This window comes from Amia ocellicauda, chromosome 22 (assembly GCF_036373705.1).
Source record: "Amia ocellicauda isolate fAmiCal2 chromosome 22, fAmiCal2.hap1, whole genome shotgun sequence".
Lineage (NCBI taxonomy): Eukaryota > Metazoa > Chordata > Actinopteri > Amiiformes > Amiidae > Amia > Amia ocellicauda.
This window is the reverse complement of record NC_089871.1, coordinates 18,128,195-18,154,322: the sequence shown is the minus strand read 5'-3', so window position 1 is coordinate 18,154,322 and position 26,128 is coordinate 18,128,195. Positions and strand designations below refer to the sequence as shown.

General features: G+C 37.2%; 1 protein-coding gene across 4 annotated transcripts; it reads right to left on the bottom strand.

Annotated features, from left to right (window-relative positions):
- Window positions 1-929: 929 nt before the first annotated feature.
- On the bottom strand, window positions 930-26,030 carry reep6 (receptor accessory protein 6). Of its 4 annotated transcripts, XM_066695713.1 has the most exons (7): window positions 25,706-26,030; window positions 15,992-16,085; window positions 15,228-15,366; window positions 14,136-14,304; window positions 11,325-11,398; window positions 3,542-3,566; window positions 930-2,399 (listed from the first exon to the last, which is right to left on the bottom strand). In XM_066695713.1, the coding sequence occupies exons 1-6, from the start codon at window positions 25,821-25,823 to the stop codon at window positions 3,546-3,548; spliced, it is 615 nt and encodes a 204-aa protein (XP_066551810.1). In that variant the 5' UTR covers window positions 25,824-26,030; the 3' UTR covers window positions 930-2,399; window positions 3,542-3,545. The 4 variants fall into 4 exon arrangements, with proteins under 4 accessions (XP_066551810.1, XP_066551811.1, XP_066551809.1 ...); XM_066695714.1 differs by lacking the exon at window positions 3,542-3,566; XM_066695712.1 differs by lacking the exons at window positions 3,542-3,566; window positions 11,325-11,398 and having other exon boundaries at window positions 14,078-14,304.
- Window positions 26,031-26,128: the final 98 nt, after the last annotated feature.

The following is a 26,128-nucleotide window of genomic DNA, read 5'->3' as shown; positions in this document are numbered from 1 at the left end:
AACCAGGCCTCATGCTTTACGTGCTTATGAATATTCATGAAGCCGCTACTGGACACAGCACTTCGGTGATAAAGCGCTCTTGTCAGTTTAGGTGAAAGTATTATGGGTTGAAATAATAACTCGAATATGTTGAGAAGTGTCTCCAATACTCTTCAACAGAGTGTACAGAAGTACCGAAGCTTTCTAGTGCCAAAATACAAAACAATACATATGCTGAAATCGAAAAATTATCGGTGTATTGCATTACAGGATGTTACGAAATTGTCGTGCCATAATGAAATGCAGTGCACATTGTTAAACAATACAAGCTTATTTCTTATCCCTGCTGAATTGCTTTATAGCATTGTAGTATTTTAATGTCACAATTAAATGTAATACTAATGCTTTACGTTGCTTAAAGAAGCGCGATGGTAGTGATTGAATTAAATGCTATACACATTGCATTGCAGCGCATCTAAGAAATATATAAAGTGTCATCTTTAATAGTTTTAAGCAGTATGCCTTATATTTGCAAATAAATAGTTTTAATTTTATTACATTGATTTTAACTTTGTATATTTAATTAAAATACTTTTACAATTGTGATGGAAATAACGTTTTTCACGTACTTCCAAGTCATTGCTGGTGATAGCGTCCTTTTTGTAATAAATGTAGATAAATATTTGAATGGATTTATTATATTTTGAACCACTTTGATTTGTAATCATTTTCTGTTGGTCAAAATGCTTGAAGATGAAGAATCACCCAGTTGAGGGATGACTATTAAACTGATATTATTTTATGATGTGTAATAAAATACTGTATAAGGCCTGGGAACAGGACTTTCTGTAAGGCATATCATTGATTGGTGTTTTTGGATTGCAAATGTGGATTTTATACATTGTAATCTGTATAAATTATTTTAACACAAAATGGAGAAAACATTGCACTTGTTTGTTCACAGATTTATTAATACAAATAAAAAAAGAAAATCTCTGAAAAGCCTTCCCCAGTTGCAGATCTGATTGAAACAAACCATTCAAGTCCCATAAATAAAATTAATGAAGATTTTTAAGATACACACATCTTAATTTATTATTCAAATATGTAGCCTATCTATTCTATTCTATTTAAGGCCTTTTTTAACAGTAGTGCACAAATAGTAATAATCTACATTCAAAAAGTTGAAAACCATGCTGTACTTAATAAATAAATGAGATCTCTCTCACACAGGAGACATCACACTGTTAAACAAAAGAAAAGAAAAGGAAGTCTACAGGGTGACATTACATAGGTGTACATCAACACAAACAAATGCCCAATAAGTCTTCAGCACGCTGCTCTAAGGAATACACAAGATAACTTGTCCCTTGATTTTCTGGATATGAGAATAGGTCTTATTTTGCTAAAATGCATTCCCAATTCAGACTAATAGACTGTAGCATAGTACCATTCATTATGTGTATTGTTTTTAATTCATAACATTGTATTCCACCATTCTATATACAAAATACAGATGTTTTTGCTAGGCCTTATTAGCTACAATGCTCAATATTTCATAGCTAATTGTATTCACTGGTTGAATTGATGGGCTTTACAGACAAGTTGACTGTTTATACAGTATAAATTACAAGCTTTACAACTCTTACATCACATGATCTGAACATTAATGGTCACATATTGGTCAGCCCATTTTAAATTGTTGCCCTCTACTGTATTGGAATCGTAGACAGGAAACACAGAAGGTAGGATTAAGTGGTCAGTATTATGGTTAGTTTTGTTCCAAACAGATGAAATGGAACAAATAAATTAATAAATAATAATGTATAGTTTTTAAATAGACATTTCTAAACAGAATGTTCAAGAAGACATCATCATTCAAATACAATTAAAGAATGCAAGGACTATATCAATTAAATACTTAAAGCATGTGAATCCCAGAGGTATACCATGTGGTATTTTGTGGATGCAAGACCAATACAAAAAAACAAATTAAAAACAAGACAAATGAACACATTACTGTGTAGTTGTGCTAGGCCAAATGAGATAAGTAACAGCAGGGGAGGGAATAGTGGGAGTGAAGAAGAACAGGTCATAATGTAGCGATATTATACAAATGATCTCCCCACCACCTTTAGTGATATGCTGTTGCCATGGCTTCTAACACATGGGACAAAACGGAAGACTGAAAAGCAAAGATTAAGATTACAGGAAAACTGAACAGAAAAGTTTCACTGTAGGCTTTCCTGTTTCTAGTAGCGTGACAACTAGATTTTCCCAACAGGTCAGAATCAAGAAAGAGCAGAGCAGTCTGTTAGTAACATGGAGAAGTCTTCCAGTCAAAGCAATGATCTTCAAACCTTCAACCAATCACTGGGACTTCTCGTGCCTGAGGATGTTGTCGACGGCTATCTTGGAGGCTAGAAGCAAAGACACAATTCAAATCAGCTTACCATGATTAGCAGAAAAAGGCACTGAAACGAGTTTCAAAGGCATTTAAAACAGAGGTAATCATTATTGGGGCCACTCCATCCAGTAGTTATAGCCCCTGTTAGAGAAAGCTCTCACTCTGCACAAGTCTACCAATTTCATTCCCTTTTATCAGTGACTGCTATAACACTGTTGTATGTTTAGAAGTGGGGTGGTTCTATCATTTTGTTTGTTCCAGTCTCACTAAGGTCTGGTTTCTTAGATTAATGGAAAGCGTACTAAGCTGAATTTTAAAATTTTAGTACAAATCATGAATTAATAATAAAATGAAACCTACAAGGTTAGCCCCCAACACAAAATGGTTAAAAATGAATAATAAATATAGAAACACTAAACAGTACTGTATCAATTTGTATTGTAGATGTTATTAATTTGCACGCATTAGTTTGTCTGCACCTTTTATCAGTTGTGTGCATACAATGTTAATTTGTGCTCCTTACTTTAGCCAAGAAACCCTACATGCTTCATAATCATCAGCACTCACATCAATGAAAACACTGACAAAATTAATAAACTTTGACAAGGGCTGTGCAATTGATTAATTGTTCAAACAAACGGAGAACCTGTATACACAAATGCAACTTTATTATATAGGAGAGACAGATGGATTCCACTAATTCAACCAATTCCACTAATCATATACACACACATTGCACATTCCACATAAACCCACACAACTCATTGTTTCCAAGGTCTCTGTAGGCTGCATATAACATTTCATTTGTAATCAATCATGAATACTGAATTTGTTGATGCTCATGATTGAAAACTAACTAACCAAACCTTTTTAAGTTCATAGAATTCCTCAGTTCTATAGAAGCAGCTTTGCTTTTTTTTCATGCTGAACAGGATTTTCACCTTCCAAGGTAAGGGGGTTGTTGGAAGGGAACAGTTTTGTGGACTTTTAGAAATAGAATAATCCACCACCACTGTGAATTTTAAGTGCCTAAATATAACCCCCATGTAACCAGATGCCGTTCACTCCTATGAAGACATAAATTACAAATGTGAGTGTGTGTGTGTGTGTGTGTGTGTGTGTGTGTGTGTGTGTGCGCGCACACGCGTCACTTACCAGGTCAATCTACAGATAGATCATGCTACAAAGGCACAGACATGCAGGGCAGAAGAGGGTTAAAATTGAAAATGGAAAAATACATGTAGACACTTTCCATGTTGGTCCATTTTGTTCCAGATCAGTTCCTTTTCAAATACCATAAGCCTACATCATCATTACATAGGTCTGCACTTCATAACACATCTTCAACATATTACAATTTGCAAAATAAATATAGTTAAGAACACATACGTTGCCTCAGTTCTTAAGAGAAATGTAAAATTGCTCCTTAAAATAAAACATGACCATATATGTACAGTGGGGGAAAAAAGTATTTGATCCCCTGCTGATTTTTTACGTTTGCCCACTGACAAAGAAATGATCAGTCTATAATTTTAATGGTAGGTGTATTTTAACAGTGCGAGACAGAATAACAACAAGAAAAAACGCATTTCAAAAAAGTTAAATTGATTTGCAGGTTAATGAGGGAAATAAGTATTTGACCCCTTCGACTTAGTACTTGGTGGCAAAACCCTTGTTGGCAATCACAGAGGTCAGACGTTTCTTGTAGTTGGCCACCAGGTTCGCACACATCTCTGGAGGGATTTTGTCCCACTCCTCTTTGCAGATCCTCTCCCAAGTCATTAAGGTTTCGAGGCTGACGTTTGGCAACTCGAACCTTCAGCTCCCTCCACAGATTTTCTATGGGATTAAGGTCTGGAGACTGGCTAGGCCAATCCAGGACCTTAATGTGCTTCTTCTTGAGCCACTCCTTTGTTGCCTTGGCTGTGTGTTTTGGGTTATTGTCATGCTGGAATACCATCCACGACCCATTTTCAATGCCCTGGCTGAGGGAAGGAGGTTCTCACCCAGGATTTGACGGTACATGGCCCCGTCCATCGTCCCTTTGATGCGGTGCAGTTGTCCTGTCCCCTTAGCAGAAAAACACCCCCAAAGCATAATGTTTCCACCTCCATGTTTGACGGTGGGGATGGTGTTCTTGGGGTCATTCCTCCTCCTCCAAACACGGCAAGTTGAGTTGATGCCAAAGAGCTCGATTTTGGTCTCATCTGACCACAACACTTTCACCTAGTTCTCCTCTGAATCATTCAGATGTTGGCAAACTTCTGATGGGCCTGTACATGTGCTTTCTTGAACAGGGGGGCCTTGTGGGTGCTGCAGGATTTCAGTCTTTCACGGCGTAGTGTGTTACCAATTGTTTTCTTGGTGACTATGGTCCCAGCTGCCTTGAGATCATTAACAAGATCCTCCCGTGTAGTTCTGGGCTGATTCCTCACCGTTCTCATGATCATTGAAACTCCACGAGGTGAGATCTTGCATGGAACCCCAGACCGAGGGAGACTGACAGTTATTTTGTGTTTCTTCCATTTGCGAATAATCGCACTAACTGTTGTCACCTTCTCACCAAGCTGCTTGGCGATGGTCTTGTAGCCCATTCCAGCCTTGTGTAGGTCTACAGTCTTGTCCCTGACATCCTTGGACAGCTCTTTGGTCTTGGCCATGGTGGAGAGTTTGGAATCTGATTGATTGATTGCTTCTGTGGACAGGTGTCTTTTATACAGGTAACGAGCTGAGATTAGGAGCACTCCCTTTAAGAGAGTGCTCCTAATCTCAGCTTGTTACCTGTATAAAAGACACCTGGGAGCCAGAAATCTTACTGATTGATAGGGGATCAAATACTTATTTCCCTCATTAACATGCAAATCAATGTATAACTTTTTTGAAATGCGTTTTTCTGGATTTTTTTGCTGTTATTCTGTCTCTCAGTGTTAAAATACACCTACCATTAAAATTATAGACTGATCATTTCTTTGTCAGTGGGCAAACGTACAAAATCAGCAGGGGATCAAATACTTTTTTCCCTCACTGTAAGTATATAAATATATAGAAGTATATGCTTCAGAACATATGCTTCTTTCAATGACCTTGAACATGGAAAGCCCTGTAGTGTATTTTGTTTACAGCACTAGAAAACATGGGAGAGAAAATTTAAAATTGTCTACTAAGCAGTTCTGGGTCAATACACAAGCTTTATTAACTCCCTGAGTGATGCTTCAAAGATGATAGATTGCCGACTTACATTTTAATTCTGCCATAGACCATAAACAAAGACCCCAATTGCTAAAAGCTCTAACTCATCACTTTAAAACACTTTACTGTGACCTTGTGGGCAACACACTTCTTCTCATATGGGTTCCAGCCCTACTGTATTACACAGAATTAAGGGATATTTTCACAAATTCCTTTTTTTGTACCCAAAACTAATAATACTTTACATATTGGAATGGTGGGGTCTTATTTTAAAAGCAGTTTTCAGCTTGAGTTAACATTGAAATATTCACTAACTCTTTTTTAGTGCTACTTAAGTTCTTAATAAGGTTCCACACCAAAGACTGATCCTCAAATTGGAAGCTGTAGGCATTCAGGGTAATGTAAGTAGATGGATTATGAACTTGCATAATGTATAACTGGAGTGAGGTTGTTAGTGGAGTTCCACAGGGATCAGTACTAGGGCCTTTGCTTTTTCTATTCTATATTAATAATCTGGACTCTGGGATAGAAAACTTGTCAAATTTGCAGATGATACTAAAATAGGTGGCTCAGCACAGGTTATCCAAAGGGACTTAATATTATAATATTAAGTTGTGGGCTGACACCTGGCAGATGAAATTCAATGTGGACAAGTGCAAGGTATTGCATGCAGGTAACAAATGTCCAGTATAATTACACTATTGGAGGAATAGAACTAGATGAAATAATGCATGAGAAAGATCTAGAAATCTACATGGACTCATCACTTTCTCCATCCAAACAATGTGGGGATGCAATAAAAAAGGCAAACAGAATGTTAGGGTATATTGTCAAAAGTGTAGAATTTAAAACAAGGGCAGTAATGTTCAGACTGCACTAGTTAGGCCTCATCTGGAATACTGTGTACAGTACTGGGCTCCACACTTCAAGAAAGATATTGCTGCTCTAGAGGCAGTTCAGAAGAGAGCAACCAGACCTATTCCAGGTTTGAAGGGAATGTCCTACTGAGAGACTGAGGGAACTGAACCTTTTCACCCTGGAACAGAGGAGACTACGTGGGGACTTGATTCAAGTCTTCAAAATCATGAAAGGCATCGACCACATCAAACCAGAGGAGCTTTTCCAGGGCAGAAGGAACACACAGACCCGGGGACACAAATGGAAATTGGGCTTCAAGGCATTTAAGATGGAAAACAGGAGACACTTCTTCACACAGAGAGTTGTCACAATCTGGAACAATCTCTCCAGCGATGTGGCTGAAGAGACAATTTGGGAACATTCAAAAATAGACTGGATAGGATCCTTGGATCACTTAGTTACTAATGGACACCAAATGAGCACGATGAGTCGAATGGCCTCCTCTCATTTGTAAACTTTCTTAAACTGGGAAATTGTTTTTTCTTTTTTCTTTTTTTTTTTTTTTTAAGGGTAAACCAACCCCAAACTAACAATCCACTGTATTTTTTTTTTGGTTTGTTGAGAAACACATGCACGGAACAGGAATTTGTACTATGTCTGTTTTGAATCATGAAGGGTGATGGTAAGCATGTGATGTCACAGAAAAAGAGGATGCCAGAAAACAAGTTGTTGTTGTAAGGTAATTGTTTAATCAAAGAAACTTTGCTGCCATGGGTAACTGTAGGATTTAATAAAAGTCTGTTTTGGAATAGTAGGACATTAAGAAATATCTAAATCAAAAGGGACAGTCCATATGTAATTTGTAAGTGAATATGCAAATTGGTGATGAAATGTCCATGATAAAATGTAATTAATTGTTACTTAATTACTTAATTATTTAATTATTTATTTTTTAATTAATTTAGAACAATTTGCTGATTATATTTTTCCACTTTGACATTATGGACATTTTCTTTGTTGATCAGTGGCTAAAACTCCTGATTAAATCCATTCCGATTTCATGTTGTAACAATGAAATGTGGAAAAGTCCAAGGGGGATGAATACATTCGAGAGCCACTGTATATACAGTGAGGGAAAAAAGTATTTGATCCCCTGCTGATTTTGTACGTTTGCCCACTGACAAAGAAATGATCAGTCTATAATTTTAATGGTAGGTGTATTTTAACACTGAGAGACAGAATAACAGCAAAAAAATCCAGAAAAACGCATTTCAAAAAAGTTATACATTGATTTGCATGTTAATGAGGGAAATAAGTATTTGATCCCCTATCAATCAGCAAGATTTCTGGCTCCCAGGTGTCTTTTATACAGGTAACAAGCTGAGCTAAGGAGCACTCTCTTAAAGGGAGTGCTCCTAATCTCAGCTCGTTACCTGTATAAAAGACACCTGTCCACAGAAGCAATCAATCAATCAGATTCCAAACTCTCCACCATGGCCAAGACCAAAGAGCTGTCCAAGGATGTCAGGGACAAGACTGTAGACCTACACAAGGCTGGAATGGGCTACAAGACCATCGCCAAGCAGCTTGGTGAGAAGGTGACAACAGTTGGTGCGATTATTCGCAAATGGAAGAAACACAAAATAACTGTCTGTCTCCCTCGGTCTGGGGTTCCATGCAAGATCTCACCTCGTGGAGTTTCAATGATCATGAGAACGGTGAGGAATCAGCCCAGAACTACACGGGAGGATCTTGTTAATGATCTCAAGGCAGCTGGGACCATAGTCACCAAGAAAACAATTGGTAACACACTACGCCGTGAAAGACTGAAATCCTGCAGCACCCGCAAGGCCCCCCTGTTCAAGAAAGCACATGTACAGGCCCATCAGAAGTTTGCCAACATCTGAATGATTCAGAGGAGAACTAGGTGAAAGTGTTGTGGTCAGATGAGACCAAAATCGAGCTCTTTGGCATCAACTCAACTTGCCATGTTTGGAGGAGGAGGAATGACCCCAAGAACACCATCCCCACCGTCAAACATGGAGGTGGAAACATTATGCTTTGGGGGTGTTTTTCTGCTAAGGGGACAGGACAACTGCACCGCATCAAAGGGACGATGGACGGGGCCATATACCGTCAAATCCTGGGTGAGAACCTCCTTCCCTCAGTCAGGGCATTGAAAATGGGTCGTGGATGGTTTTCCAGCATGACAATAACCCAAAACACACAGCCAAGGCAACAAAGGAGTGGCTCAAGAAGAAGCACATTAAGGTCCTGGATTGGCCTAGCCAGTCTCCAGACCTTAATCCCATAGAAAATCTGTGGAGGGAGCTGAAGGTTCGAGTTCCCAAACGTCAGCCTCGAAACCTTATTGACTTGGAGAGGATCTGCAAAGAGGAGTGGGACAAAATCCCTCCAGAGATGTGTGCGAACCTGGTGGCCAACTACAAGAAACATCTGACCTCTGTGATTGCCAACAAGGGTTTTGCCACCAAGTACTAAGTCGAAGGGGTCAAATACTTATTTCCCTCATTAACCTGCAAATCAATTTATAACTTTTTTGAAATGCGTTTTTTCTTGTTGTTATTCTGTCTCGCACTGTTAAAATACACCTACCATTAAAATTATAAACTGATCATTTCTTTGTCAGTGGGCAAACGTAAAAAATCAGCAGGGGATCAAATACTTTTTTCCCCCCACTGTACTTCACTTACTGAACAGTTAAAACACAGAGATCAGACTGTTTCAGACTGCTCATTAAATCTGAAATACTTCTAACCTTTGAGGTAATTAAAAAGGTCTGGGGAGTTTAGACACAAATTTGAATCTTCCCAAACTGAATCTGAGTTTCCAGGTACAGGGACACAAAATAAAGAGATTGGTTTTGGAATGGCAAAAACCAGTAGCAACTCCAGCTTTCTCCAACATCAGAGAAATATTGATCCCCCAGGTCCCCTGAGAGCAATTAAAGAAAAGCAGATTTCTTTACCTCCCACCCCGCAAGCCGCTGGTATGTATATATGCTTTTGTTCAACCAGAAGCAGAGGCATTTTGGTTCTGATCAGTCACTTTAATTGTCTACACTACTTTAATTGTTCGACAGAGGGGAGGCTGGGGAGAGAATATAGATCAAATTACTTCCACCCACTAGTGTTGTAGCCATTTATTTATTTATTTTGCATGAGTGCTTGCATATACGCATCTCTAATATACGCTCTTCATGTTTCAGTAGTGATTCATTGACTTTCTGCAGAATTGCACTATTTAAACAATACTTGGCTCCTAAGAGGCACAACAGCTAACCTCTAATCCTGTTTTTGCTATACCAGACCAGTCATGAGTTTGTACTGGGTTAGCAGGACCCAATACCATTTAAGTAACTGTACAGTAGGTCAAGATCTTTATTAAGCATTCTTGCTACAGTCATGTAAGTGTGTACTAAAAAATGTATCATCCTTATTGCATGCTGTCTTTTACCACTTCCATCTGGAAAACCAAATTGCTATTTTGGGTCAGAATCTAAATTGCATTAAAAAAAAGTGCACAACTCTTTTGGGGTTGCCCTTTCTAAATAGTAGGGTTTAAATAAGAATTACTCATATGCCACACATGCCAGATGTGGGGCCGGATTAAATCAAAACTTTGACTCACCCACTAATTCAAAATTACAAAACTGTACTGAGTTGCAGCATCATTTTTAGTAAGATGCCACTTTCTTCTAATCAGAAATGTAACCGCTATGATGTACAGGTTTGTAGTTTGCTATTAGTGGGTGGGTCCAAGTTTTGATTTAATCCGGCCCGTGGAGCCCTCCTAAAATGGAGGCCCCTTAGATGTATAACCTATACACTATGCATTTTTTGTGGAGGGGCTTTATACCACCTATACCTCCTACTTTTACTTTTAAAATTGCTTAGTTTACAAAATGTCAGAGAATTAAAGTGACGTATATCATTCAAATCTCCTACCACTTAATATAATTAAAACATAGCTTAATCAAAAATAGCTTAAGTAGCCCTACACAATATTTTAGTGGGGAACTTAAATTAAACAATATACATATTTCTACTTTGAATGACTATCTGCAAGGTAGTTGTGATTTTATGTATTCTGCCTCAGGTTGTGTGTCCAGCATGGCATATGATGAAAGTCTCATGATATATAATGCAATAAACCAAGCTGCATTTCTACCCAAAGTATATGCCCACCTGGTAAGAGCATCACCATGAACGGGCAATGGTCTGATTAATGATAACAAAGAAATTTGTCTCCCTCAGTCAGTCAAAAAAGTTGTTTTGCACAAGTGAGTTATTGACTAATTAAGCAAGCCGCCTTTTACATGAAGGAAACTTAAGTCCTTGACAGCTGTTCATGTATATGTTCCAAACAGTTACTGAATTCCTGGATTCACCCAAAAACCATCAGTTTAATTGCACAGAATGAAATATTTCCAGTGCCCTATTAATGAGGAATAGAAATTGTGAACCATAAAACCTGCCAGTACCAGGGTCAGAGACATACGATTTAAATATTCTGCAAGTGTATCTGTTGCTCTTGTAACTCACCCCCCCCCCCTCAAAATAAAGAGAAAAAATTAAATTAAGGACCAACTGCCCTACCATTGTTCACAATCATAGCAGGAAACAAAAAGGGGGAAGAATTGGGGCAGGAAAACCATCAAATAAAAATAATCTGAATGAATACTGAAGATTGCAAGAGTAACAGACATTCCTACAGAGATATTGTAAGTGGTAGTGGGGGGAGTGGGTTAAGCAGCCTGCTTCTGTGTGCAAATGTGGAGGACTAAAAGTCTATGTGAAGCTGAAAGATAGCTGAGAGAACAAGAGAAAGGCATATTAGGTAGAAATCCAAGTAGCAGTTATTTACATACAGATGTGCTGGGCAGCTCTTTAGGATTTGCCTCCGAGGGCAGTAGGGTCTTGCTTTGTGCCAGTGTGTGCAGGACTTCAGTCGGCAAAAAAACAAACAAACGAGCAAGTGATTATTACACAGAAACGTGTGATCCAACAAGATTCAAACATCAGATTAACATGCTCAAAACCACCAGTAGGGGGGCTTGCTTTCTGAATATTCTCCCAAATAAAGGAGACTGAATGTATTTATGTTCAATCTGTGCATCCTGTTGGAATCTTATCCAGTACTTCACATCACCTTTCCTACTTTTACTTTTAAAATTGCTTAGTTTACACAATGTCAGAGAATTCAAGTGACGTATATTATTCAAATCTCCTACCATTTAATATAATAAAAAATCTTGAATTTAGCTAATTATAAATTCAATTAAGCAACAAAACTTGGTTTGGGCAATAATCTACAGGACGTGTATGTCCCCAGGACCAGGATTGAAAAGCACGGGCACACACTTATAAAGCCTGCCTAAAATGCACAGATCACTTATCCAATTAAAACTGGCGTAAGACAATTACTTGTGATCATAGACGGGTATTGAAGATTGCATAGATAATCTAACAAAAGGAATGCGTAAAAACCAAATTTACCAAATTTAGTCAGGTCACTGTAAAACCATGTTCTGATGGGATAACTCCAAATACCCCTAGTCTGAATCACAGATACTTGCACAGTTTTAAGATTTCTATTGCAATTAAGAGATGCATGCAACAATGCAAGGAACAATTGCCTGTGACATGCTCGGTAACACAGATATTCAGGAACTACATTATGATGAAAGAGAAAAAAACATTAACAAATCGGTCAATCTTAAAAGGGAAGTTCAATGATTTTTGCTTGTCATTTCTTCTTTCTTATCCTAATTTTTATTTGCCAGTTTAAAAAATATTAAATAAAAGCTGCTAACAGGGCTTATGAAATTGAAAAGTGGGGGAGGGGGACAGAGATGAAAGCAGTCAACAGAAAGACACAGAGAGAGAGAGAAACAGGATAAAAGTACATTGGCAGTAGAAACAATAGCTTACTCAATGGCAATTTCAATGCTGCATGCTCCTTTACTTCTGCACATTTCTTGGTAATCATCTTTGGGGTTTAGCGATTTCATAGACAATCTGGGAGATTAATTGCTAAACTGAGCTAGGCCAGTGTAATTCCTAACTTTGTAAAAGGCTTTTCAGAAGCTACTCTTTTTTGTAATAGTACGTTAGTTCTACAAAGCTAAATAAGAAATGCAGACAACAGCAAAATTGTATAGATTAAATTAAAAAGGCATAAAAGCAGATGACACAGAATATTGTCTAAGTGCAATGATGGGGTTTGGAGAACTATAATGTGAAACCTTACAAAAAATGGTTTGAACTATTTCATTTTAATTTTCATGCTTTCATGGACAGGCAACGAGTCACATTAGTCTTGAACAAAGGGGATTACAACAGCATTTTAAATCAGATATTCAGAATGCTGAAGGCGTTGGTCAAAGTTAACCCCAAGGACTACTTCAAACTCAACAATGAAACTACAACCAGAGGTCACATTTGGAAGTTAAGATTAGGTGTTCTTAGTAGTGAAAACTGGAGACACTACTTTACACAAAAGAGTTGTGGGGATTGACAAGATACGCAGTCATACAGCTGAAGCTAAACTCTCCACATTCCTTCAAGAAACAGCTGGATGAAATTCTGCATGCAATTAGCTACTAATAACCAAATTAGTAAGACTGGCTATCTGTGACTGGTTCCCTCTTATTTGTAAGATTCGTATGCAGCAAATGTAAAAATAGTTTTAAAAATGTCATTATTAATTTAAGTTAGGGAATTGTAGCTCCTTGTTCACTTAAGTGATTTTTGGAACTTTGTACTTTACCTCTGACTTTCTGATGTTTTACTGCCACAAGTAAAAACACTACTTGCTAGGTTTTACTGCAAACAAAAGTTACAAAAGTTAATATTCAACTTTTGGAGCCATCCTTGAAAATTATGAGAAGTTAAAAAGTGAGTAGTGATATAAATAAAAAATGAGAAACAAAGTTACTATGAGGAAGGGGTATAAAAATGGTAAAATAAACATGTATGTGTCAGGGGGGTATAAATAAGAAATATTGAATTACCTATTGATTTTGTGTGTATGTTTTTGTTGTAATAATGGCATTCTTTCTTGTGAAATCAGCAGAATGCAAACATTTCAAACAAGGTATACAGAAATAGTACCAGTGTCAGTTTACATTGAACTGTGGAATGTATATTATAATCTGTGTTACAAACAAACAGTAAATGGAAAAGCTTCTGCTTTAAATTATAAACCTTGGGTTTATTTGGCTAGACTCCAAGAGAACATTTGTAGAGGACAAAAATGCAAAACTGTGGAGCACTGTCTTGTCTCTATCTACAGGCACCAAAGCCTGACTCATTATCTTTAAAGGTTTTGCATAAATTCTCAAATATACTTAAATTTTTACAATACAATAAAAATACATCTAGAATAAACACAAGAAAATCAAACAAACTTGTCCTGTTTAACACAATGGGTTTTTATATGCATCATATATTTAACGTGGCAAGCTTTTTCTTATTGTGCCATAAATATTTTCCTGTCCTGTACTCCCTTTTGAAGTATTTAGTTATATATTAGGTTTTATGATGCATGGCAATTGTATTTTCCCCGTGTTGTTTTTTGTTACAAAAAAAAGTACAAACCACAAAAAGAATATTGAATTACCCCAAAAAACGTCTACATGTAGGAAATCCCCAAAAAGGTACGAGTGTAAGGGCCGTACCTTCCCGAGTGACATTCTCTGCAACGTTAATGGCCTTCCCACTTAGGTCATTCACCACACTGTCTACGGTAGCTTGGTGCTTGAGGAAGAAAGGACGGACAAGACGAGTGTACAAGACCTGAGAGCCATTCCAGGCAACTGGGGCCATACACCACAGCAAGAAGATACACTGAGAGACAAAAAAGAGAGAGAGAGAGAGAATAAACAGGATAAAAGTCCATTGGCAGTAGAAATAATAGCTTACTCAATGGTAATGTCCATATGGTGCAATGCTGCATGCTGCTTTACTTCTGTACATTTCTTGGTAATCATCCTTGGGGTTTAGCGATTTCATAGACAATCTGGGAGACCAATGAAAATTAATTGCTCAACTGAGCTAGACCAGTGTAATTCCTAACTTTGTAAAAGGCTTTTCAAGCTAAATAATAAATGCAGACAACAGCAGAATTGTATAGATTGAAATTGTATTGTATATTCTATTGTATAGAATTGTATAGATTAAATTTAAATTAAGATGAAATTAAAATGGCATAAAAGCAGATGACAAGGAATATTGTGAACAGCTGTTGAAATTCTGGGTGCAATTAGCTACTAATAACCAAACGAGTAAGACCGGCTATCTGTGACTGGTTCCCTCTTATTTGCAAATGTAAATATAGTTTTAAAAATCTAATTATTAATTTAAGTTAGGATAGTGTACCAAGAGGCAGAGGTCTGCAACTAGCTCCACAGCCATGTAGTTGAAGCCATTGAAGGATTATTTCAAGAATAATTGCCATCCTGGTCTGGATCAGCTGTTAAAAAAACTAATCCCGTTCAGGAAACCATCCAAACCGGAATAATGGTTCCATGCATCAGTAAAGTCATCGGATATGAACAATGGTTGTGTTTTCATCCGAGTTCCAAGCTATGCCAAACGTCATGCAAAAGTACACTAAATTTAAATTGGCAATACTAATTTACGACATTACATAGACAAATACCTCAACATTTTTGTGCAGATATGATGCGTCATGCTAGATTTGTCCCAGTCCTTCGGTCAAAAATTTACAGCAGCTCTCAACCACACATCACATTATGGCTTCTGCTTACCTTCCCTGCATAGTAGAAAGGGAACCAGTAAAGAAAGATGTCAGAGAAGAACTCTGCTACACTGAAGATGCCATACACCACCCAGTATGTCAACCACTTAGTGTCATCCTCCTTGTTGGTGCTCTCAATGGCTTTAATCCTGTATTAGGAAGAACAAGAATGCTGGTCAACCAGAAGGTATTCTACCTTCACAGAACCTACTAAAACAACAGCAACAGGGCTTAGTAGTTTATTAGCATACAACAATCAGATCAGGTCTCAATATCAGTTCCGGGAAGCTTGGGGTTTATGTTCCCACTGGCCGCCTCAATTACTTAACACAGTTTTCAGGACTAAAACGGTTGATTTTGGGGAGGTTCAAGGTGCACTACTTATAACATGATTTGCAGCATGGATAGATGTTTTCAAATTCATCCAGTTAATTATTTTTGAGAAAGTTTTAAGAAACTGGGAGATCAGTTTACAAAAAAAAGACAGATTATGTCTTGTGCTCCAGGAGCGGAGTCTCAGACCCCTGAAATACATACTGAAGTGCTAAACCCCCAAAAAATGTAATATATTGGCCAGAGATATGTTGTCTAAAGTGGTATATCCAGTAAAAACAGAATAGATAAATCTCATAGACTGGATTGAGCTGGTCTTCAATCGGCACATAATTGGCTTACTGTCATGAATACAGAGCAGATTCACATTTAGCTAAACATTAGACAGACCAACCAACCACACCCAGAAGAAGAGGGTGGAAAAAATGTACACATACTTACGAAAAATAAGCAGGATAGACAAATCCTATTAAATTGCAGAGAAGGGACGCACCATACCCAAAAATAAGATAGAGGCCAGTGATGGAAACGGCTCCTGTATATAAAGCAACAAAAAAAATTACCAAAAAACTTAGCACTAGATATATACTGACAGAACAAGAATTCAATGTAATTATTTTGATGAAAGGTGATATTTGTGTATACAGTTAGGTCCATATAAATTTGGACAGTGACAATTGTCATAATTTTGTCTCTGTACGCTACCACAATGGATTTGGAAGGAAACAATCAAGATGTACCTTAAGTGTAGACTTTCATCTTTAATTTGAGGGTAGATGTATCCAAATTGGGTGAACGGTGTAGGAATTACACCAATTTTTATATGTGTTCCCCCCAATTTTAGGAGCTTAAATGTATTTGGACAAACTAACATAATCATGAATTAAAAAGTGAGATTAAGTGGTTGCAAATCCTTTGCAGTCAATGACTGCCTGAAGTCTGGAACCCATATCTCCAAGAATATGGTTTTCATTAAGATGCTCCTTCTGTCTAATCACTTTTTCCAACATTTTACAAGTGATGCAGGTGAGACTGATTGGTCTGTAATTTCCTGGATCAGTTTTGTCCCATTTCTTGTGGATTGGTATGACATTTGCCATCTTCCAGTCAGTTGGCACATCCCCTGTTCTAAGTGTCATTTGAAATATTTTGGACTGTACTGTTGGAAATATACCATCTAGCCCAGGTGATTGGTTTGTTTTTAATTCTGCTAGTCCCTTTAGTACCGCCTCCTATTGATTTTACAGCATTAAACAAACAAAACTAGCAAAGACATCTTAAAGTTTAAGGATATGATTATCATAATTATGTATTATTCATTAATGATAAATTAATGTATTAGGTAGCTTAGGTTGAACATATCAATACAGCATAACACTGAAACTTAATTCACTCAGCTACAGAAGTATTACAGGATTGACTGTATCCAGTATGCCACATAAAGAGACATCTAGGGGTAAAAGTCTTCAGTATGCACTGCAGTAATACAGGAGTATTCCAAAAAATAGGCATGAAACATTTTTAATGTAAACAAGATTTCAATTAAATGATTAAACAAATAATTGCTTCTTTAAAATCAAAATCAACTTTTAACTCCTGAAAGGCATAGAACTTTTCAGAATCATAGTTGCAGAGCACTGACTTAAAACATGCAGTTGGGAGTTGTAAACAAAAGGTTGTAAAGGGTATTCACACCCTTTATTTGAAACCATACAATTTGATTGATTTTTGTAGGTTCATAAAAAATATTCTATGTTTATTTATCAATAATAAATTGATACCTAAAGAAAAGAGTCGAGATGCTAGATAACATAACCAAGTTAAGAGAAGAGCTGTGTAAACTTTAGTTCGGACGAAGGGTGTGAATGCTTTGTTTCTGACGTCTAAAGAATATAAAAATGGTTTAGTATAGGTCTGTAAGGTGCATATCTCTAAACTATTACTAGTCCGCAGCTTAGTGTAAATTGTATGTCTGATATTTGAAATCTACATGTTCTCCTCTAGGCAGAGTCTGTAATAGGACACTCTCTTAATCACAATTACAGGACTTCTTTTTATATATAGCTAGATATATAAATATATAGAGAAGTGCAACAGAGCAATGGTTTATTTTGCATAAACAAATACCCACTTTCCTTTTATGGGAGTTATCATTTCCCCATTTTTAAAAGTATTTAAAACTGCATCAACCGGTCTTGCTCTTTAGTGTGTATTCCCACCAATATTTACCTTTTGAGATGAGAAACTCACAGAACTAGTCAGGAAAAAACAAGCAGATGGAGTTTAAAATGATGTCATCGCTCTCGTTTTAATTTTCCCTTATTTACGATAAACACACATTGTGGCACATTGGAGTGTATTCCCTTATTTAAAGATTGAAAACTTCACCTTATAATTAAAATCTGCATCAGACAAATGTATTAATAATGATCACATTATAATAATAATTGCAAAGCACAAAGGACTAAAGTTAGTTTACATGAAACATGAAAAACAAGCCTTCTATTAAATGGGTCTATATCTGGTGTTACTAATTGAACATTTTTAAACATTAATAGATCAAACTTAGAATTATTATAGGTACAAAGTATTTTAAAGATCTAGACTGGTGCTTTCACTGTGAATAGTCCTGCACAAAGTCCATCTGCAATAGAAAAGCAACTGCACCCACAGAGGTCAAGATCATTACAATAAGAGCACTGTCATTTCACTAATCTGTGACTCGAATTCTGAATTCTGCAGACTTGGCAAATTATCAATTTCTCTCCTATTAACTGATAATCCACATACCACTTTTTTCAACACAGCATTTGGTACAAATAAATATTGAAACAATAAGTGGTTTAATTGTTTCAAGAAGTCTGAGAGCATCCACTTCTACAGGATATTTTCCACCTTTTCAATTTGAGAAAATACTGTGAAGATTTGCTGTTGGGGAAAAGCAGAATAATTCCAAAAGGCACATCAAATTTAGAGTATTGTTCCACCCTTGGCCTTATTGACTAAAGCAATCCTTTGAGAGCCAAGCAGAAGATTCATCCCACAATACAGTGATTAAGTGAAGTTATGTTTCTGCCTGATTAGCCATTCCACATGCTCCCAGAGGTGTTCTACAGGATTGATGTTAAGACTGAGCAGTAAGTTACACGTTTTCAACAATTCACTTTGAGCTGCTGTTGTAGAAACAGTTTCTCTCTCCATTAGGCATATTTAAAAATATTTTATAAACAATGAATTTAGTAGCCAAGTACTCAAAAGAAACAATAATAGAAGTCACTATAGCCTCTCCAGGAACAGAGCTGGACACCACTACCCTACATGTATTAATTACAGTGGTAGACATTTGTGGAACAAAAAACTAAAACACTGCCCACATTGAGAAGGGTGGTTAAAGTATTGGAGATGCTGAAGCAAACCTTGTTTTCCCATCTCTATTAATGATCTATCTACTAGAGATTGTTTTAGATCTAAAGCCATGCAAACACCTATGTCTGTGTAACCTTGTGTTGGTGGTTTAACACATTTCTGTGTCAAGCTCACTTTGAACAGTGATAAATAATAGGCCTATATACAGAGATAAAAACAACAATGTATTGTGTAAGGGGCTACCAGAGCGGCTCCACTTTGAAAAGCCTCCACCTAAAGTGCAGGTTGAAGTCTAGAAGTCCAGAAGTCCAGAAGTCCAGACAGAGCTGATTTATATCCAACTGTGACCAGGATTCCCCACAGTGACGGCATGCAATTTGCCAAGCGCTGCTGGGGTTGAGTGCTCTGGTGTTTTCACTGAGAGTGAGAAAAAGTAGATGACTTGACAGTGCAAGTTTCATAGGATGTGTGTATATTTATATCCTCCCTACACTGAACACAGGAGTTACAATAGGTGTAATAGGTAACAATAGGTGTAATTTCACATAGGTAAAGGGTGAAATGGGTAACAATGTAGAAATCTCCCTGGTGAAGAAGAACTAAGAATGAAATTGCACATTGTGGTGCTTAGTGAAATTAGAAGAAAAGCAGAACTAATCAAACTAATCAAATTAGTAAATAGAATATATTAAATATGGATATGGCAACAGGAATGAAAAAGGTAATTTGTGGAATTTGCAGAAAACACTCAATGAGAAAAACTGACCTTATTTCTGGGTTCAGGGATATTGTATCATTGTTCCTGAAGATCACCCCTAACGTCCTTGCTATTTAAGCATAGTTTAATCCTACATCTCATTTAGTGCATATGTTGTATGGTGTTTAGTATGATGTGTTCACGATTACACTTATTGCATATAAATGTTCATGGTTAAATCACTATACTCTATGCTTTGCCTTTTAGTTTATTGTTAAATTGTAATTAAATTGTGTTTGGACGCAAGTCCTCTTAGCTAGCTGACTTCTGTCATTGACTATTCTCCAGATAAAAAGTCTCAGAGACCCAATCATGTATAATTTGATTCAGTCACTAAGTCAGGAGTTTAATTTCATGTGAATGAGAACCAGTAGGCACCAAGCACCAGTTATTGTAATGCCAGCTGCAGAACACCACACGCACAGAGTTTACTCCCTTGAAACTGGTATATTGGTGCTGCCTGGAGCAAAGTATGCTTATGAGAAAGCACTCACTTCATAATGAATACATAGCCAGACAAAAGAGGTCACAATGATCTAAAACATTGCTTTCTGCTTTGCAATAATTCACTACAGTGGGCAAGATAAAAAAAAAAGATTAAGTGACCGCTAGAAAACTAGGACTCAAAGATAGTCAATAAGATAACAGCTGCCAACCAATCTTTATTTTATTCAAAATGCTTTCATGTCAGGGAGGGTATCTATGTACAGAGCAGATTCTACAATGCAGTTGAAACAAACCATGCTCTATTCACCTATGGCTCTTGCACTATATTTTTGCTTCACTATATAACCGATTGCAATACACTGTACACTAGTCATTTTATATTCATTTCACAGATCCCTGTAACTTTATATTGAAATGGTTTTTTACAGTGTGAACTGACCTACATTAAAATACCGGCTAAACAAATTCAGTTAAAATAAACTGACTATAATATCGCACTGCAATTAATAAGACTGAGTTTACACAGCCTGTCATAGCTGAATATTTGCAATTGTCAGCCATAGCTCCCATTAGATACACAGGAAGATTACATAAATTCAAAAGCACTCATTCGAACATACACAGAAAAGAGAAAACAAAAGGGGAACAATAATGAATATCTAAAAAGTGGTAGTATTAAAAGTTATCTTTTTTTTTTTTTTTTTTTTTTTTTTTAATTGTAATTGTGAGATTGTGTTTTAGTGAATGGGTATAGATTGACATTCCAGTGATTGAAGCCTAAATGATAAGAAACCAATGTGATATATGGGTCACAATGATTTGTCAGAAACACATTATTCAAATTTAGCAGATGATGTATGTGTCACACTGAGTTCCTAAGGGTTAAAACTTAAGTACATCTGTAAGAGTCTGGATTTATTCATCAGCACTGTTACATGAGGTGTCAGTTGTTTAAAAGTGTCTGTCAATGGTTATTACAGACACGTTATATAGTGTACACTTGTACACTTAAACCAGGTGATTTTAACTGATAAATGTTATCGACAAAAAAAAATGTTCATGAATATTGTATGTGGCAACTACTTAACTACTCAATGGCTGAGACTGAAGGTAATGCCCTAAACTTCAAACAGCTCAGAAAATAGAGTTCCTTCTTGATGTTCAAGGATATATTATTACAGTCTTCACAATGTCCCTGGAACCAGCTGTTAGCACCAAAGAGATTAGTGTTGTGGAGTTCATGTGGCTATACAGAGGTTCTGAACCACGTCTCTTCATAGATCAGGGAAAGATATGCTCCAAACTCAAGGACTCAACTATTTTAAGTTAGAAGGCAAATAAAATGATAGGACAAGAAAATCTCATACCACCACTATATTCATTTCCCAGTATTTGTCATACTTAGATTTCCTCCATCACGGCAACATTTATTAGATTTCCCCCTATACATTATCAGAGGTTGTCTCTATCATATAGTGTCCTATACTGTCTGGTGTGATTTATGTGGTTTCTAACAAGGCAAAGAACAGACCGAAATTAAAATAATGCAGCACCACAACCCTGGAAATACAATATTACTAAAGAATAAAAATATCACTAGCTGGATCTCATATTTCTAGTTGATTTTGTAACAAAGGGTTCTTTTACAAAACATCAATTTTGTATTTGTCTGAAACAACCCTAAGAAGCAGATTTTACGTAAAATCCTAAATGGAAGGGTTTCTAATCCTACTTTTTGTGCGTGATTTGCCACAGAAGCACCCCCACAGTGATGAAGCTGCTACGTGTTCCAAAATCTTTTAAACCTATCTCCCAAAATAGTTACCTGCTGTAAGCTTTCACTCCACTATGGTAATTCCTAGTTTACGTTAGATTGTCTCTTCAGCTTAATACATTAACACTCACATTAATGTGTCAGAAAGTTTGCCTATTATTGTGTCTCCTAGAATTACCAAGATTTTTAAATTCCTTCCTCTTGTTCTGTTTGTAGTTGAAGATGCACAGTATCAAACATGACTAGCAACCTCAACATCATTTGGTAGATTTGTAGCATCTTGGACTGTATTCTGCTCACTTCTTAAAGTCTCTCAATTTCTTGTTGAGTGGCAGTTTCCACGGACAAAAACCTGACCTACATACTTATGAGAACTACAAAAAGGTCTTCCATATGGCATGGACTGACAGTATAATAAGATACAAGCAGGCCCTATCCTCTACTAGGTCTGCCTTTTACCCACACTTTGTGTCACAATAGTGACGCTTACTAACCAGCAAGTAGCGCTTTCAGAAGTCATCCCTCCCAATATAATCTGCAATTACTTTATGGATAATTTCAACAGCAGTTTCAACATTAGAAAACAGATACAAATACTATAGCCAATGCATGCAGTCCTTCACAGTCCCTGCCTACCTATAATGCAGTAAATCACTGTGTCTTCTTAATTACTAACATGAAAACTACAACCTGCGTACTAGACCCTATACCCACTAAATTGCTAAAACAATCACTGCTATTAATTATTCACCTAATACACAATATTCATATCGCCTCTTTATCCTCAGGATCTGTGCCCGAATCCTTTAAAATAGCTGTAATTAAACCACTTCTTAAGAAATCCAGTGCTGACTGATTCAATTAAAAACTACCGACATATTTCAAACCTTCCCTTCCTTTCTAAGGTTCTAGAGAAAGTAGTTGCAAAGCAATTGCAAACTTTAACTAGTAAATCATAATAATGAAAACTTTCAGTCAGGCTTCCACTCTGGCAACAGTAATGAAATGGCTCTGTTAAAAGTATTAAACAACGTGTTTCAGTCCTCTGATTTAGGGCATGCCACAGTTATTATTTTACTAGATATAACACAACACTTCTGACACTATTGACTACCAAATCTTGATACACTGCTTAGAAGACCTTGTTGACCTATCTCACAATGTCCTGTCCTGGTTTAAATCATATCTGTCAAACTGACTCCAAAATGTACAGATTAATGAAAACAACTAAAATTTAACTCAGGTTAAGTACAGAGTACAACAGGGATCAGTCCTCGGACCTATACTTTTTTCCATCTCCCTTTAGGTGATATCATTCGATGACAAAATATTAACTTTCACAGCTACGCAGATGACATACAATTATATTTGTCGAACTGTTCATCATACACTGACAAAACTGAGTAATGATAACTGTAACTTCACCTCTAAGGAGATGGCACAAACCTGGATGTCATCTTGAATCATACATTCAGAACATGTCGAGATCTTCTTCCTCCACCTTAAAAACATTGCTAAACTAATACCCCATTGCTGGCATTTCGATTCCAGCAATTTTCCGGCAACGGGTCTGTGTGAATTGAGCACGAAAACAAATGTTGGTAAAATGTTTTGCCAAGTCCTGGCATTGTCGAAATTCCGTTTTCTCTGTGAATAGGTACATCCCGCAATTTTCTGGCATTCAAAGCCAGTGTGAGTGGGGTGCAACACGAAAAAGCACCCCCACCGTGGAAGCCTGGTGACACACAAACCACCCCAGAGTCACCCCACCACGGAGGGATAACAGTGCAGCCACACCCCAAGGTCTGACGAGCCATCGCCACCTAAAGGCTATAGATGTTGACGAAGTGCGGTCTGGGGCAGCAGGTGTTGGCGAAGTGCGCTACAGGACTTCTTTTACATTACTGATTTTGCAGATATTTTAAAGTTAATTCCAGGTATTCTCTCGCGACCCCAATTACACATCAGGCGACCCCAACTTTGGGAATCACTGATCTAGAGTGTCTTGTGCAGGACCATTGCACACTACTACTTTGCCTGCAGTCAGTTCCAGTGTACACTGTACTCCACTTTGCTGAGGATCATATGCCAGCTGTTCTTAAGAGGAAAAAGCCTCTGCATTTGGCCAAAGTCTATCTGGCTGTTTTCCCAGCTTTCACAGAATGGTGGGTGATTATTCAGTTATTGATAGACTGTGCCCCCCACCTCCTAGGAGCACCTACATTGATCCTAGCTACCATGATGAAGTTTGCATTGTAAAAACTTGATGATACATTGCCAGTTCAGGTTTTAGAAATCTGCCTGAATCAAGTGCGCCTTAATAACTGCAAAATTAGCCCCATCCAGACAATAAATTGTACTACACAGTTTAGTGGGAATGAAAACTGTCATACTGTGGCCCTCCAGGACTGGATTTGGGCACCCTTGGCCTAACTACTTTCAATTAAGTCAGCTTTTCCAGTCGCAATAACCTCAGTGATCATCAGTTAGCCTTAGCCTTGCCCTAGTGCTTGTTTATTGGAGAATCCCAGAATCGTTATGTGGTAACAGGCATGCCTAACCCTGAAGGTTAGTCCAGAAGGATTTTATAGGCTGCTCTGAATCATCAGCACCTCAACTGCAGAATTCTTGGTAAACCTGTCCAATTAAGTCAATAGCAAGTCATGTGAGGTCATTAGGAGTGGAATAAAAACCTACAAGTTATCACACATACACATACATTTTCTACCCCCTCAGGAACAACAAACACAATGCAACACTCTCTTGAGAACAATGTCCTATTATGTTGACAGGACTAAGTAATAGTATCAAGACAAGCAGCTCTTCAGTGACTATATTTCTGTGCTCAAAGAGAAATCCCACTCTCATCTCAGGACTGTATGTGACTGGCAACACAGAGACAGGGTAAGTGACTGACAACACAGAGTGAATTCCCCTAGAAATTGAGTCTTCTCACTCCGTGGCTACAGTATGTTTCGTCCTCGTCGAAAGTGAAGCAGTATGTTTAACTGTATTTATTTGAAACGTGTCACAACTTCTTGAAATAACTACTAGATGATTATGATTAAAATGTGGTTATAATATTAACCGCATATTATTACTATGATAATCAACATAAATTAATAAATGTATAAATACATGCTTTTGGGTCTGAAGGTGACTGAATTCAGAAACAAGTGTATGTTGAAGCTTTCAATGCTGCCACAATGCAGTCATGTGACACTAAACATGTGGCTTAACCTCAGAGGCTAGGGTAGCAGATTACATGACGATAAACCCGCATCCTGGTTAAAGGAAGTTGCGTTGCATAATTTAACAAGCATTAACCCTTTTATTTCCTTGTGTTCGAAATAATGTGACATCAAATATAATATAATACATAATTTTCATTTAATGCTAAAATGGTTACTAGTTTTAGGTACAGGGATATATTACAATAGTTTTATTCTAAGCCTGACTTAAGTACTGCGTTCTAAAATATATAATATGCCTGCAAATGATCGACAATGTGATTGTTAAATTGATCTTTTGTGAATGCATCTATTGCATACATTCACTGAAATCAAGAACTGCATTTGTTGAAATTAGAAAGTTTCCTTTCCACTACGTTGTTACGATTACATTGAACTATTTGATTTATATTAGTTAAATCAACCACAGGCTTTGCAATTTATAAACGGTATATCAACTAAACAATTTAAAAAATAATGATAATGCAAAAAGTGTCTAAACGTTTACAAAATAATGATAAGTACATACAGACCGTGTAAGTTAAAGCCGTCTTAAATCAGCCAACAAAGGTATGACTCACCTGTAGCCAGATAACGTTTCTGAATTCCAGTCTTCTCCTCTATCTTAGCTAAGCAATCTGTTACAAAGTTTTTCTCGTTGAGAAACTTTTCAAAACGCTCTTTTAACTTGGCAAACATGGTCAATTAAATGAACATTCACAATTATACAGAAGGCTGAAATTACGCGTGGTGCATAGGCTCAGCACTTGGTGTCTTCTGATTATTTCGGGAATCTAAAATCTTTAATTTCGCTGACAGCACAGCAGTGCCTGACTCTTTCAATCCTCTTTACGAGCAAGCTGGCTCCATGCGTCAGCGGAGCGGGAGGCGGGATCTGTCTGTATAGGACTGACAACTATAGGAAACCAATGGCAGAATGACGAATGAGAAGCAGGTGCTCAGGTATATGGGGGATTTGCAGTTGTAGGTAGACGTCATGTTGC